The sequence below is a fragment of the Emydura macquarii genome, unplaced genomic scaffold (assembly GCF_026122565.2).
Source record: "Emydura macquarii macquarii isolate MOO-44397 ecotype Brisbane River unplaced genomic scaffold, CSIRO-AGI_Emac_v2 contig_2369, whole genome shotgun sequence".
NCBI classification, from domain to species: Eukaryota; Metazoa; Chordata; order Testudines; family Chelidae; genus Emydura; species Emydura macquarii.
In genome coordinates, this window is record NW_027132506.1 from 4,314,622 (window position 1) to 4,329,269 (window position 14,648).

General features: G+C 63.0%; 1 protein-coding gene across 2 annotated transcripts in view; it reads left to right on the forward strand.

Annotated features, from left to right (window-relative positions):
• The window catches only part of SEMA3F (semaphorin 3F), a 79,772-nt gene extending 65,406 nt beyond the window's left edge, over nucleotides 1-14,366 (forward strand). For both annotated transcript variants that reach the window (XM_067561279.1, XM_067561280.1), the window contains 12 exons: nucleotides 1,733-1,852; nucleotides 6,260-6,399; nucleotides 6,775-6,889; nucleotides 7,534-7,603; nucleotides 8,589-8,733; nucleotides 9,552-9,774; nucleotides 11,482-11,570; nucleotides 12,131-12,172; nucleotides 12,694-12,851; nucleotides 13,106-13,173; nucleotides 13,408-13,541; nucleotides 13,725-14,366. In XM_067561279.1, the coding sequence (XP_067417380.1) occupies nucleotides 1,733-1,852; nucleotides 6,260-6,399; nucleotides 6,775-6,889; nucleotides 7,534-7,603; nucleotides 8,589-8,733; nucleotides 9,552-9,774; nucleotides 11,482-11,570; nucleotides 12,131-12,172; nucleotides 12,694-12,851; nucleotides 13,106-13,173; nucleotides 13,408-13,541; nucleotides 13,725-14,183 (1,763 nt within the window). In that variant the 3' untranslated portion in view covers nucleotides 14,184-14,366. The remainder of the gene's footprint in view (nucleotides 1-1,732; nucleotides 1,853-6,259; nucleotides 6,400-6,774; nucleotides 6,890-7,533; nucleotides 7,604-8,588; nucleotides 8,734-9,551; nucleotides 9,775-11,481; nucleotides 11,571-12,130; nucleotides 12,173-12,693; nucleotides 12,852-13,105; nucleotides 13,174-13,407; nucleotides 13,542-13,724) is intronic.
• Nucleotides 14,367-14,648: the final 282 nt, after the last annotated feature.

Consider the following 14,648-nt stretch of genomic DNA (forward strand, 5'->3'; position numbering starts at 1 on the left):
CTCATTAGATTTCTTTTGGCCCAATCCTCCAGTTTGTTTAGGTCCTTCTGTATCCTATCCCTGCCCTCCAGCGTATCTACCACTCCCCCCAGCTTAGTGTCATCTGCAGCGGACCGGTCCCTGGGTTGGGACCTGAGCCGATCTGGGTTGATGGCTGCGCCCAGGGGACTCCTCACCTGGGAAATATTAGGTGGTTTGAGAGTAAATTAAAATGAGAGGTGGTGGGGACTCCCTTTAGGACTGCAGGGCTAGTAGCCACCGGTGGCCACTGCCCCCCTCGCTGGAGACATCAGCCTAGCGGCACTTTGCCCCCAAAGGAAGTGTTAGGCAGGAATCTGAGTTCAGTCCTTGTGTGGGGCAGGGAAGGCAGTGGGGAGAGACACATGCAGCCCCAAACAGGACAGGTTGGCCTGACTTTGGAGGGCCGTGGCGTGGCAAGAGGTGCTCAGACACCACGGTGATGGGTGTGGGAAGAACTTGGGTAGCACAGAGGGGAAACAGAGGGGGAGGATCCGCCTGCCACCGACAGATGATGGGAAATTTCCATGGGCGTCTCTTTTCTCGGCATGGTTAGATCCAGCCCTGGGGTGGGAATGGCCCTGGTGAGTCAGACCCATGCGCTGTTTCCCAGCGTCTCCACCCCTACTTCCTGTCCTATTTCTGTCTCTTTCCTCCCCCCATTCACCTCCTGTTTCCTGCCCTGCCCCCGCTGGTAACAGCCAAGCTGATTTGCCTTCTGCCCCGGACGCTGCTGGGGCAGGATGAGAGATGCCCTCCCGGCGGGTGCTGGGCTGCACCACGGAGCAGAGAGCCTGGCGTCCATGGCGCTTTGCCCCTGGGGGGGCCCACGGGCAGGGATGGGGTTGCCAAGGACAGGAGAACAAGGCAGGGCCAGGAAATAACGAGGGGCAGTATTGATGTCCTGCCGACCTCGGGGTCTGTCTGGGCAACAGCTGCACCGGGCTCCCCCAGGAGCGTGGGCCAAAGCTCTCACTTACTGCTAATCCTTCCCGGCCCTCGAGAGGCTCGGCCGCCTCTGATCCTCGCCAGGCACGGGTGTTCCCTTACACGCCGGCCCCGGCACTGCCTCAGCCATTTGGGAGCAGCTGCAAAGCAGGGGGCTGGCAGCCGGGCCTGGGAAAGGCAAGGACGGACCCCTGCAGCGGTGCCAGCTGGGCACCGCGTGGGGGATGGAGACCTGACGAGGGGCTGGGTCCTTTTCCCCAGTGGGGGGATGATCTGCTCTCAGGGCCGTCCCGGGCCCTTTTCCCACACACAGGGGACCACCCAGGGCCTGGGCCAGCCCATGCGCTCTAGTCTGAAGGGGCATTTCTCCTGCCAGATCGTGAGCGGCCTCCATCGGGCACCGGTCCCACTTGCGGTGGACGTGGGCAACGCGGCCCGGCCAAGACCTGGTGCGTCGGGAGCGCCGGTTTTCTCCTCGCATTGGCAGAAAGGGGGCAGTACAAAGGGGCTGCATGAGGAGGGGCTCCCTGGGAGGGTCCTCAGGCCAGGTCCTGGCTCTGAGGAATTGCCAGGGGTGCACGTTGCAGATTAATTACGTAGGGTCCGGAGTCCAAGCTGATCGGCCAGTGTCTGGGCCCAGTGTGGGCCTAGGTGCGTTTCTGGGGGGGTGGGTCTGACTGTCTTTGACCTCATCCGTCAGCTCCGTGCCCAAAGTGCCCTCCCCACTCCCGCCCGCCCCCCGCTGATCTCTGCCTCCTGTCTGCAGATGAGGAGCTGTACGCTGGCGTTTATATTGACTTCATGGGCACCGACGCGGCCATCTTCCGCACCATGGGCAAGCAGACGGCCATGCGGACCGACCAGTACAACTCCCGCTGGCTGAACGGTGAGTCTGCGGGAGCCAGGGGTGCGGGGGACAGCATTGCCCTTCTCCCAGAAAAGTGCCCGGGGGGCCACTGGGTTCCCTCTGGCCTGCCTGTCCTGGGGCTTCTCTGGTGCTCACGTGGCGTGAGCCACCACCCTAGGATGGTTCCCCCCGCCCCGCATGCGCCTGGGGCATCCGCCGTGGACTTGGGGGAGCGCCGCGCCATGGCTGCCACGTTTCAGGAGAATCTCCACAGTGCCAGGCGTGAGGCTTCCTCGGGCGCTTAGCCCCTGCGGAAGACAGCGTGGCGAGGGCGTGCCAGGTCCCCGGGGGTGCAGTTTCCCCTTTGCCCTTGGTACGCCAGACAGAGCTGGTGACGGTCACACTCTCTTCCTTCAGCGCGTGGTACCTGGGCGAATCCGCCCCCTCCGAGAATGTCTCCAGGGCCCTTCGGAGCCGGAGGCCGGCACATTTGCCCCCTCCCGATTCCTTCTGGCGGTTCTGGCTCCACCAGCCGACCCAGCCACACTCTGGGCTCCCACCACCCACCCATCCCCGGCAGGGGCATTTGTAGGCAGCAGTCTCCGCGCTTGGTTTGTTGCAGCATTAAGAGATCCCAAAGAACCCTCTCCATCTCCCGCTGGCACCACAGAGACGCTGCCCAGCCTGTCCTCCTCCCTGTCCTCCTGGTGACCACTGGGAGAGCCCTAAAGGGACGGCCGTGCCTCCTGGCCCCATTCACAGCGGGTCTAGACATCACGAGGGCCTCTACCGCGGCCACTGCCTGTGGCGTTGTGGCGATGCTGGTTGAAAGGGGCAATTCGGAGGCCGGGCCCGTCCTATTCCCTCAGAGGTTCTGCAGAACGTGGAGGAGGTTGGCCAGGGGTCCCCACCTCTGCTCCCCTTCTGCCCCGGCCAGAATCAAGCTCTCAATCCTTGGGTGCTGTGCCCTGGAAGCTAGTGAGCATTGAACAGCAAACATGACAGCCGCCATTTGGCCAACACGCTGGAGATTAACCGAGTACCTCCACAGCTAAAAGCAGGAGCTGCTAGAACTTGAACTAAAGAGCCCCAGCTAGGACCGGGACCGACTCACTTCCTGAGTGGATCAGGCCCAGAGCAGGGCCTGTGACCCAGGACCAGTGGGGTTACAGCGACTCAGGAGGAAAAGGAGCCGGCAGGTTGATATCATCCCAAGACACAGAGCGAAGCAACTGGCATCCTGCTGCATTGTCCTATCAAGGGCGTTGTCCTCACCAGGCAGGAGAACCTGGACACGAGTGGCTGCCTCAGAGCGGGAAGTGCTACCGACAAGACACAGCAGTCTAAGTCCAGCTGCTATCCCGGGAGGGGGTCGCAGCTCCGTCCCTGCTGAAGGGATCGCGCGACCCGAGACGGTTGCAGACGTGCGCCCAGACTCACCAAAATCCATCCGTTCAACCCAGTAGATGCCAGTCCCTCCTGGCTCCGTCCCTGGGAAGTGTGAGGAGCTCTGTGCCCTCAGCCACCTTCAAATGGGGGCAAATCCAAAAGGAGCGGTGGCCGTTTCATCAGGTTAGGACAAGAATTCCCCCACAGCACGGGAACCGCAACGAAATGGTCTTATCAGAGGAACAGGTAGTCTCTCAATGGCCACTGTGGTGTCTGGAGGAATCACCCTCGCAAATTCAAACATTATAGAGCCAAGTCCTGGAACAAACAGACAGACAGACAGACAGATAGATGTCTATGAGAATGGATAAGAACATAACATAAAAACAGCCATATTGGGTCAGACCAATGGTCCATCAAGCCCAGGATCCTGTCTTCTGACAATGGCCAATGCCAGGTGCTTCAGGGGGAATGAACAAAACAGGAAATCATCAAATGATCCATCCCGTCAGCCATTCCCAGACTCTGGCAAACAGCAAACCCTGCCTGTCCTGGCTAATAGCCATTGATGGACCTATCCTCCATTAACTTACTTAGTTCTTTTTTTAACCCCATTATAGGCTTGGCCTTCACAACATCCTCTGGCAAGGAGTTCCATAGGTTGACTGTGTGTTGTGTGAAGAAATACTTCCTTTTGTTCTTTTTATACCTGCTGCCTATTAATTTCATTTGGTGACCTCTAGTTCTTGTGTTATGAGGAATAAATAACACTTCCTTATTTACTTTCTCCACCCCAGTCGTGATTTTATAGACCTCTATCATATTCCCCCTTAGTCATCTCTTTTCCAAGCCGAAAAGTTCCAGTCTTATTAATCTCTCCCCATACGGAAGCTTTTCCATCCCCCTAATCATTTTTGTTGCTCTTTTTCTATACCTTTTCCAATTCCAATACATCTTTTTGGAGATGGGGTGACCAGATCTGCATGCAGTATTCAAGATGTGGGCGTACCATGGATTTATAAAGAGGCAATACGATATTTTCGGTCTTATTATTTATCCCTTTCCGAATGATTCCCAGCATCCTGTTAGCTTTTTTGACTGCCCCTGCACATTGAGTGGATGTATTCCGAGAACTCTCCACAATGACTCCAAGATCTCTTTCTTGAGTGCTGACAGCTAATTTAGACCCCATCGTTTTATATGTACAGCTGGGATTATGTTTTCCAATGTGCATTAATTTGCATTTATCGACACTGAATTTCATCTGTCCTTTTGTTGCTCCCTCACCCAGTTTTGTGAGATCTCTTTGTAACTCTTTGCAGGCCACTTTAGACTTAAATCTCTTGAGTAGTTTTGTTTAATCTTCAAATTTTGCCACCTCACTGTTTATCCCTTTTTCCAGATATGTTGAACAGCACTGGTCCCAGTACAGACCCCTGGGGGACATCATTATTTACCTCTCTCCATTCTGAAAACTGACCATTTATTCCTACTCTTTGTTTCCTATCTTTTAACCAGTTACCGATCGAGGAGAGGACGTTCCCTCTTATCCCATGACTGCTTTCTTTGCTTAAGAGCCTTTGACGAGGGACCTTGTCAAAGGTTTTCTGAAAATCTAAGTGGACTAAATCCACCGGATCACCCTTGTCCACATGCGTGTTGACCCCCGCAAAGAGTTCTAGCAGATTGGCTGGGTCAGGATGGATGGAAGGGTCTGTATAGAGAGAGGGAGAGAGTTCTGCACGGGCATAGATGGATGGGTCAGGTTGGGAATGGGGTGTCGGCCCCCATCATCTGCAGTAACCAATCCAGAACATTTAGCTCCTGTTCTCCGTCCCTTCCCCAGCTGCACCAGTGGCAGGTACCCGGTGGGAGGCATGCCTGGCCTTCTAACAGCACCTGCACCTGTGGTCAAGCTGAGTGAACTGAAGTTGGAGTGATCGCATTATACCTCTGGGCACGGGAGCTGCAGTTGAGGAGGGAGAGCTGTCACCGCGGGCGTGGAGGCACATTTACGGATGATGGAGAGATGCTCTAGCGGGAGCCACCCTGGTCTCTCTAGCGACAGCTGCCAGCTTCCATCCTAACCTCCTGCTTGAAAATTGTTGAAACTTCCGGGATGAAATTTCCTAGGCCTGGGCTCCTGCCTGTGAATTGATTTTCAGACGTTTGAGCAAAAAACCGCCAAGCCGTTTTGGAGTCCAAAGAGAGTTGGGGGAGGGATACGCTTTTCCCATTCCTAAGGGAAAAAAACCCATCTGACTTTTTTATAATACCTCGGGCACTGAAACAAGCGGGGATTGGCCACTGAAATCTGGCGTGAGAAACGCCAGTGGGAAAGCCTGGGCGTCAGGCTGAGTTATGGCCTCAGTAAAACACCCGGGCTGGATGGTTAACAACAATCACTAATTGGAGTCACTGCTCACGTCACAGCCAGTGGCAGAAGCCCCCCTGGCATCCATGGGATTTGTCTGAAACTGCCAGGGTACCTTAGCCTGGGGGATTGGCAGCGAGGTCTGAGCGCCCAGGTTAGCCTGGCCTGGGAGTGTTGCGTGTCCCCTAGCCATGTTACTGTGTCTGTACTCACCTGCGCGTGCCTGGGGCACATCCCGGGGCTCTTTCCTGCTTATTTGGGTCGCTTGCAGGAGGACGTGGCTGTCCGTTGGGGGGAGATGTGGAAGGCACTGGAGGGCTCACGCTGGGGGTGCATTCCCTCAAAAGATGGGGCGCGCTCTGGCTAACTAGTTCCACTGTAGGGGCTTTCTTGGGATCTAAAAATGTAGGATCTTACGTTAAAAAAAAACTAAGAGAAAACTGAGGATGCCTTGTTGAGCCATGGTAACCTTAACTCTGCCCCGTGTGCGTATGGCTATTGCTATGGGTGTTTCCTTGCAAATTCACCTGTTGTTTTGGGAGCCAGTGGAGCTGCAGTGGGGGCCTGGCTCTGCCTGCTCAATAGATTGAACCCACCCAGGCCCACGCAAGGCGGGCTCCTGTCCCATCGGCACCGGGGCGTGCGTGCACATGGCCTCACGGCGTCGCCATGTCTGGTTGCAGACCCAGCGTTTGTTCATGCCCAGCTCATCCCGGACAGCGCCGAGAAGAACGACAACAAGCTCTACTTCTTCTTCCGGGAGAAATCGGCCGACGCCCCGCACAGCCCTGCCGTCTACTCCCGCATCGGGCGCATCTGCCTGGTAGGTACCCGGCTCCCTGCGGCGCCCCCTGCTGGGGAGAGGCTGGGATAGCCAGGAGCTCCCCCCCACAGCCAGCACCCCCACCCCGCACCCCACAGCGCCCCCAGCTGGGAGAAGCTGGGATTTGAATACAGTAGCTGGGATTTGAATACAGTAGCTCCCCTCCCACAGCCAGCACTCCTGCCCCGCTTTCTTCAGCGCCCTCCGCTGGGAGAAGCTGGGGCTGGAGTAATTGGGACACCCCCTCCCGCAGCCAGGGCTTTTGCCCCGCTACCCACAGCGCCCCCTGCTGGGAAGCCCCAGGCTCGCAGGACGAGCCCAGTGCAGGTTCTGGTTGCCGGGTGTCTGAGGCTGGTATTTCCCCCCCCGGTTTAGAATGACGACGGAGGTCACTGCTGCCTGGTCAACAAATGGAGCACGTTCCTGAAAGCCCGGCTCATCTGCTCCGTGCCGGGGCCCGACGGGATCGAGACGCACTTCGACGAGCTCCGTAAGAGCCGGCGGGTGGGGGCGCGGCCGCGGGGCAATGTGGCATTGGGGTGGGGGGCGACGACAGACCCCAGAGCTGCGAGCGGGCTGAACCAAGTCACTCTCGGCTGAGGCTGGGTGGGGGCTGGGAGGCAGCGCAGCCCCCGGCACCTTGTCAGCGTCTCCCCCCCCGTGGCGCGGGAGGGATGGGCCGCGCCAGGAGCAGGACGCGCTGGCCCTTCACCGGCTGCTTTGCCCACCTGGCTCCATTCCAGACGGTGCCCGCAGCCTTCACAGGCTCCTGACGGAAGATTGTCCCCAGCTTGCGCCCCTGCACCCTCCCCACCAGCACATGCCCGGCATCCCCTGTGCCGCAGTGCCCCCTGGAGTAGCCCCACAACCAGCGCTCCTGCCCCCCCACAGCGCCCCCTGCTGGGAGAGGCTGGGGTTGGCATAGTCGGGACACTCCCACAGCCAGCGCTCCTGCCCCACACCCCCCACAGCGCCCCCTGCTGGGAGAGGCTGGGGCAGGAATAGCTGGGAGCTGCCCCCCAGCCAGTGTCCCCTGACCCCCCCCCGCACAGCGCCCCCTGGCCTCTCTCCACCTGCTCTGCGTGAGCTGCGGGGCGTTTCCCCGGCCACTGAGCCGCTCTCTTCTCCCCTCAGAGGACGTGTTCATCCAGCAGACCCAGGATGTGAAGAACCCCGTCATCTACGCCGTGTTCGCTGCCTCCGGGTGAGCCCCCGGGAGGGGCCGGGGCGGGGTCTGTGGGGGGATCCCCCGGGGGGGGGCAGCCCCTGCTGAGTGAGCGAGTCCCTGTTGGAGCAGGGGGGGACGTGCCGCGGCCTCAGGGTGGAGAGTTCTCGAGGTAGGGGGCGTCTCACACTGGGGGCAGCCCCTCCTGGCGCAGGGCACGCTGGCTCAGGCTTGTCCTGGCGCCAGCACAGAGGACTGGGCTCTGTTCCCCGCTCCCTCTGGCACCACCCTCTAGGACCGGGCGGCCCGGCCTCCCGTTGCACGGTCTGAGCTCAGGCAGGACGGGTTCCACGGCCTGAGACCCTGCCCCTGCCCATGCCATGCCCCCACCTCGGGAATCACCCCGGGCCAGGGCAACGCTGGGTTCTGCACCATCTGGGAACAGCCCTGGCTCTCCCTGGCTAGCTCCACGCTCCCTGGGTTTGTGGGCCTGCAATTGCCTCTTTCCTGCTGCGGAAGCCAGCCCCACACATCCTGGCTGATCGCTACAGGGGTGCGGGAGCCTCTGGGGAGGGGGGGGGTCTCAGCGCTGCCCAGGGGAGGGGATCCCAGCCCCACTGGGAATTAACCCACCGTCACCCAGAGCCCCGAGCATCGCTCCCACTCCTGGCAGAGAGGGGCGTGTTGTTATTACCATTTCACAGAGGGGGAAACTGAGGCTCACAGCGGAGTCAGTCCCTGCGGGGGAAGGACAGGCCGGATCTACCTCTATAGAGGACTCAGGAGCACAGGGTGAAGGAGCTGTGGGTCACAATGCCAGCACAGCCGGAGGTGCCCTGAGACCCCCCGTGCCAAGCTGAGATCCCAGCCCCCCGGGCCAGGCCCCTCACACGGGGGCAGGGTGGATTCCAGGGGTCCAGTGCCAATCCGGCAGGGTCCCTGGGCAGGCCAGGGCTGGGGGGTGGGTTGAGGGTGAGTCTGGGTGAGGTGCCCCCTGGTGATAACACAGTCCCTCCTCCCCCAGGTCTGTGTTCAAAGGCTCTGCCGTGTGCGTCTACTCCATGGCCGACATCCGCATGGTCTTCAACGGGCCCTTCGCCCACAAGGAGGGACCCAGCTACCAGTGGGTGCCGTACACGGGCAAGATGCCCTATCCCCGCCCGGGCACCGTAAGTGCGACCGGGGCCTGCCGCCAGAATGCCCGGCCAGGGCGGGGGGCGGGGGTCCTTTGGGGAGGGCTGCAGTGGTGGGCGCCAGGGGGTGAAGGTGGGGACGATCACCAAGTGCCCACCGGTGCCTGGGCTGGGACTCCCTTTGCAGAGACACTGACGCTGCCCCGCCAGCCCTGGGGACCTGCCCCACGACAAGGCCTGTGGGAGCCCCTTGTCCAGCGCAGGCCAGGCCAGGCCCGACCCGCTGCTCCCAGGAGAGCCCGGGGATGGCAGTCAGGGCTTGACTGCCTGCACTGGGCACCCTCAGGGCCCCTCTTCCCAGCAGAGAGACCAGGGACTGAGGGGGGGGATCCTCCAGGCCAGGGCGAGGGGCAGCTTGGCATGGAGAGAGGGCATCAGTGTGTGGGGCACTCAGCCTAGTGCCGGCCCCACGCTGGCCTTGTGCCAGGGCTCTGCCAGCCCGCAGCACCCCGGGCACCCAGGCTGCGTCTGTCGGCGGGGAGGCTCCCCCGGACAGAGGTACGGGGCAGGACCTGAGGGGCAGCATGTGGGGAATGGGGGAGCAGGAAGCTCCCAGCGAAGGGGGCATCCGTGAGAGGATCGCCGTGGGTGGGCAGCTGGGGGCGCATGATGCTGGCTGGAGAAGGGGCATGCCATGCCTTCAGGAAGGGAGAGACGGGCGGATTGTTCTGCCGGTAGGAGGGGTGGGAGGCGAGACGGGCCGTGGGGCGGGGAAAGGAGGGGCCATGCCACGAGTGGGGGGCCGTGGCGTGGAGGGAGGCTGGTGGCTCACCTGCCGGCTCTGTGTGTTTCAGTGCCCGGGAGGAACCTTCACTCCCTCCATGAAGTCGACCAAGGATTACCCGGACGAGGTGATCAACTTCATGCGCACGCACCCCCTGATGTACCACGCTGTGTACCCCACGCACCGCCGGCCGCTGGTGGTGCGCAGCAACGTCCCCTACAAGTTCACCACCGTGGCCGTGGACCAGGTGGACGCGGCCGACGGGCGCTATGAGGTGCTTTTCCTGGGCACAGGTACCCGCAGACGTGCGCGGGAGACACACACGCACACACACGTGCCGCCCCGGGGCCCGGGCGGGAGGGCGCCCCGCTCGGCTCTGGGCCTGGCAGGGGGCTTGGTGCACGCTCTTGGCCGGCTCTCCAGGTCAGCGGTGCCAGGGCTCTCCCCATCGGACCGGCCCGCCCGGAGCAAGGGCTGATGAGGGGCTCGTTGGCAGAGGAGCCGCGGAGAGGGGGCGAGGGCAGAGATATTCCAGCCGGCGTCTCCCCCCCAGCGGCTGCCCCAGAGCCCGTTCCGGGGGCACGGCAATCCTGGCCAGGCTGGCTATTCAGAGCGAATGAGGCGGGAGCCCCGTGGTGACGCCAGCCTGGCACAGCCGCGGTGGGCGGGGGAAGGTGGAGGTGAGTCTCTGGCCCCTGAGGCTCCCGGCGTGGTGCTCAGAACCGGCTCCCGATCCCCAGAGAATGCGGTGCCCTCCGCAGGGACTCAGCCACCATCAGGCGGCGTCTGCTCTGGCTGTGGGGTCCCCGCCCCGCGGAGGGATTGCGCCAGGCTAGCCCCCTCCCCTCCCGTGCTGGGCAGCCTGGCGCTCACTGGGCCACGTGGCGCCTGTGCCAGCCTAGGGGGCAGAGGGGCTTGTTTCACTGGGGGGCTCGTGGCTGAGCGGCCAGCGCTGCCCCTGGCCCCTCTCAGGGAGCTGAACCCCTGGCTGCCAGCCGGCCTGGGGAGCCCAGCCAGCCCCCCATGCAGGTGGCAGGGAACGCTAATGACCCAGAAAGATCCCATTAGCTGACGAAGGCGCTGCCTGCTAGCCAGCTGTTCCCTCCGCCGCCCCTGCCCACGGCAGCCTGGCCAAATCCTCCTGCCACCTGTCCCGGCCACGGGGGAATGTCCCCCCTGCTCCGCCATCAGTGTAACGAATCGCCAGAGCTCAGCTGTTCCTTCCCCCAGGGGTGGGCGGGGGGTCACGGGCAGGGGCTGCAGCCGGCCTGTGGGAGGAGTGTGGGGCCAGTGCCCAGATGTAGCAAGTGTGCTGGCAGCACTTCATGGTAGCAATGAGCTGCCCTCCCCTGTGCCCCTGCCCCACCGTGGCTGGGGTGCCTGGTACAGTGTGGGGGGAGGGGATGGGTTTACCCATCACCACCTGGGCAGCCCTGCCTGCCCGCCAGCTCTCCCGGACCACAGGAGCGGAGATCTGGGATCCCCTCTGCATGGGAGAGCCAGGCCCAGGCTGGTCAAGGAGCCAGAGCATGATGGTAGGGACCAGTCCTGCCCCGGCCTCCGGGTGGCAGGCTAGAGGCGCAGCAGGGCTCTGCCGGGAAGGCAATGGGAGCTGGCGGGGCCGTTGGTTTGAGCTGGCCCCTCTCCGCTGCAGTGTGATCCCAAGTTACTGCGCACCCCAGGGGTTACTGCCGGGTTTGATGGCATCCCCAAGGCAGCTCCGTACGTCTCCAGCCCGGCTGGATCCCCTCGAGGGGAAGCTGAAGCCGTGGCTTTGGGGTGATATTGCCCGGGGCCAGCCCCCCCGATTCTAACAGCCCGCTGCCGTCCGACGGCCGGGTGACCTGGCCTGTCCATGAAGCGGCGCTGGCAGGTCGGCCGCTCGCTTAGCACACGATGCCCGGGCGCCCTGCCCATCGGCAAAGCCCCAGCCCCCCCGGGCAGGGCCAGGGCCGAAGGGTCCCTCCCCCGTGGCCCTGAGTGCCGGCTGTGCCTTGCAGATCGTGGCACGGTCCAGAAGGTGATTGTGCTCCCCAAGGACGACTTGGAGACCGAGGAGCTGATGCTGGAGGAGGTGGAAGTGTTCAAGGTGAGTCCAGCTAGCCCTGCGCTCTCTGGCCTTGCCCTCGAGCATCCCCATCCCCCTCCATGGCCTGGGCCGGTTGTTCTTCCTTTGGCCCCCCTTTGAACGCGGGTCTGGGGGAGCCTCCCTTCCTCCCACTGCTGCAGCGGCCACAGCAGCTGCGTCTGCAGCATCGCAGGGGTGACGTCTGGGGACTGATTCAGCCCTCGCTGCCGTCACTGGGGGGAGCGTCTTTCCACTTGCCCCGAAGCCGCCCGCCCTGCCTACCCAGGCTCCCAGGGATGCAGGTTCCTCCCCCCCCAGGCGCCGACCTCCGGCGTGGCCGGGTGGCAGGGGCGGGATGGGGGTGAGCACTGCACGGTGCCTCCACGGGAGAGAGAAGGGACCCGCTCCTGGCGCTTGCTAAGGGAGCGTGCCGTTAGATCGCGGGCGGGGGCTGGAGCCCTGGCTCCCTGGGGCATGTGCATGGCTACCCTTTGCTCCCTGGCCTCGGGGACAGGTCCGGGGTGGGGGGTGACTGGCCTCTGGCTGCCTCGCCTGGACTAACCCCTGTGGTCTCATCCCAGGTGCCAGCCCCCATCAAGACGATGACCATCTCCTCCAAGAGGGTGAGCCGACAATGCGCCGCAGAGGGCAGGGGCTGGGGTCGCCCCCCCGGCACGGCTGCCGGCCCAGGCCCAGGCTTGGGGCTTTCCGCCCGGCTCTCGGGGGTGTCGCCCCCACGCCGGTCACGCCCGCTGAGGAGGGACGGGGAGTCCATGTGTGCTCCAGACGGGACCAGGACTCTCCGAGTGCCCCCGGGGGCTTCCGTGGGGCCCGTCGCTAATGCACAGGGGGCGGGCGGGGGAATGGCCAGGGATTGGCGCATCTAGCCCTGCTCGCGGCCAGCGAGGAGCGTCTGGGGCCGGCTCGGAGGCTGATGCAGGGGGTGCACGGGAGACACACTTGGGGGGGATCTGCCGAGCGGGAGCAGACCAAACTGGAAATGTCTGTCCGGGCTGTTGGCCTGGTAGTCCCCGGGTCCCTCCCCTCCCTGCCCGGGGAGACTGGCAGCCTTTGCTCACTCCCAGCCTCTGTGCAGGGGCTGCCGCAAGGGGGGGACTCACCACGTCCTCTCTGCCCCCCACAGCAACAGCTGTACGTGGCCTCGGCCGCGGGCGTCACCCACCTGGCCCTGCACCGCTGCGACGTGTACGGAGAGGCCTGTGCCGACTGCTGCCTGGCCAGGGACCCCTACTGCGCCTGGGACGGGAAGGCCTGCTCTCGCTACTCGGCATCTTCCAAGAGGTAGGGCCCAGCCCGGGGCCAGCTGTGCTGGGGGGGCAGGTCAACGGGGGAGGCCGGCACCTGGCAGCGTGTGGGGCAGGGGACTCAGTACCTTGGCTGAGAAGCAGGACTGGGGCTCAGCCCCGTCCCCCGGCGGGAGATGACTCGGCCCCACACGATGCAGCTGTTCTGCACCCGGGGGGCTTCCCCAGAGGGTTGGGGGGCACGCTGAGACGGGGAGCGGCTTTCCACCTGCGCCTTCTCCCTCCCCACAGGCGAAGCAGGCGCCAGGACGTCCGGCACGGCAACCCCATCCGCCAGTGCCGGGGCTACAACTCCAACGGTAAGCGGGGTCAGCCGCCCGCGGGGTACGTCCGGGGCGCTGGGGACGCAGACAGAGAGGAGGGGGCCGAGAAACGAGCCGGAGGGCTGGATTCACCGGAGAGCAGAGGGGATACGGTGGATGGAGGGAGGGCCGCAGACAGTGCAGAAAAGGCTGCAGCCCCCTTAGCGAGCACAGCGCGCCACGACGGTGTGGCATCCGTCCCGACTTCCCGTCTCCTCTGCCCCCCTCCAGCCAACAAGAACACGATGGAGGCCATCCAGTACGGGGTGGAGGGCAGCACGGCCTTCCTGGAGTGCCAGCCCCGCTCGCCGCAGGCCACCGTCAAGTGGCTGCTCCAGAAGGACAACAGCGACCGGCGGAAAGAGGTAGGAGGGTGCGGAGCCAGGGGGGGCTTAGATCGAGCAACCCTGCAGCCCATTGCCTGCTGCGTCAGGGCCGGGGAGGTGGTGGTGGAGGCTTGCCTGGTACCGGGCTCCGGTCTGCCCCCGCCAGGCCCTGCCTCTCTCGCCCATTCTAATGCTCTGGCCCTCGGCGTCTCTCCCGTCCAGCTGCGCACGGAGGGCCGGGTGCTGCGGACGGAGCAGGGGCTGCTCCTGCGCTCTCTGCAGCTCTCCGACGGCGGCCTCTACTTCTGCACGGCCACGGAGAACAACTTCAAGCACACGGTGGCCAAGGTGCAGTTGCACGTGCTGAGCAGCGAGACCGTCCACGCCGTGCTCTCCCAGTCGGAGGCGCCCGCCCTGCCGGCCGACGGCGACGCCTCCTCCCCCGCGCTGGGCGTGCGGGCTGGCGTCCCTGGCGCCCCCGGCCCCCACTACCAGGACCTGGTGCAGCTCCTCACCCAGCCGGAAATGGGACTCATCAACCAGTACTGCCAGGGCTACTGGCGGCACGCGGTCTCCGGCCACAAGGAGGCGCTGGCCAGCCTCAAAGCCAAGGAGCTGCAGGACCAGAAGAAGCCTCGAAACCGCCGGAATCACCAGCCAGACATGAACCAGCTCACATGAAACCGCCGCCAAGGACTTTGTAATAACAGTGCTATATTTTTCCCCCCTTTTAATATTAAAAATATCTATAAATATATATATAAATATATATATACACACACACACACACACGCCCCCCGCCCTTTCAAGACAGTATTTATTTGTAGGTTGTACATAGTTCAGGGGAGACGCAGTCCCACCCCATGGCCCTCTGGGTAAAATAGCCAGCAGCTGGTCCTTTTCTCTTCCTCATTTCTATGGTACTGTACAATAAAGGGCAGGCACAGAGCGAGGCGGAGGGCAGGGGGGGGCTAGCGTTGGAGCCCCTCCCTTCGGTCCCTCATCAGACGATGATGCTAACGTAGGACTCGGCCAATGGGGCTGGGGCGGCCATGCTGGGGACAGGAGGGTGACTGAGTTATATCCCCCTGTGGGGTAGAACTTCTTAGCCTCATCACTGATAATATCCTTCCCCCCCCCCCCCCC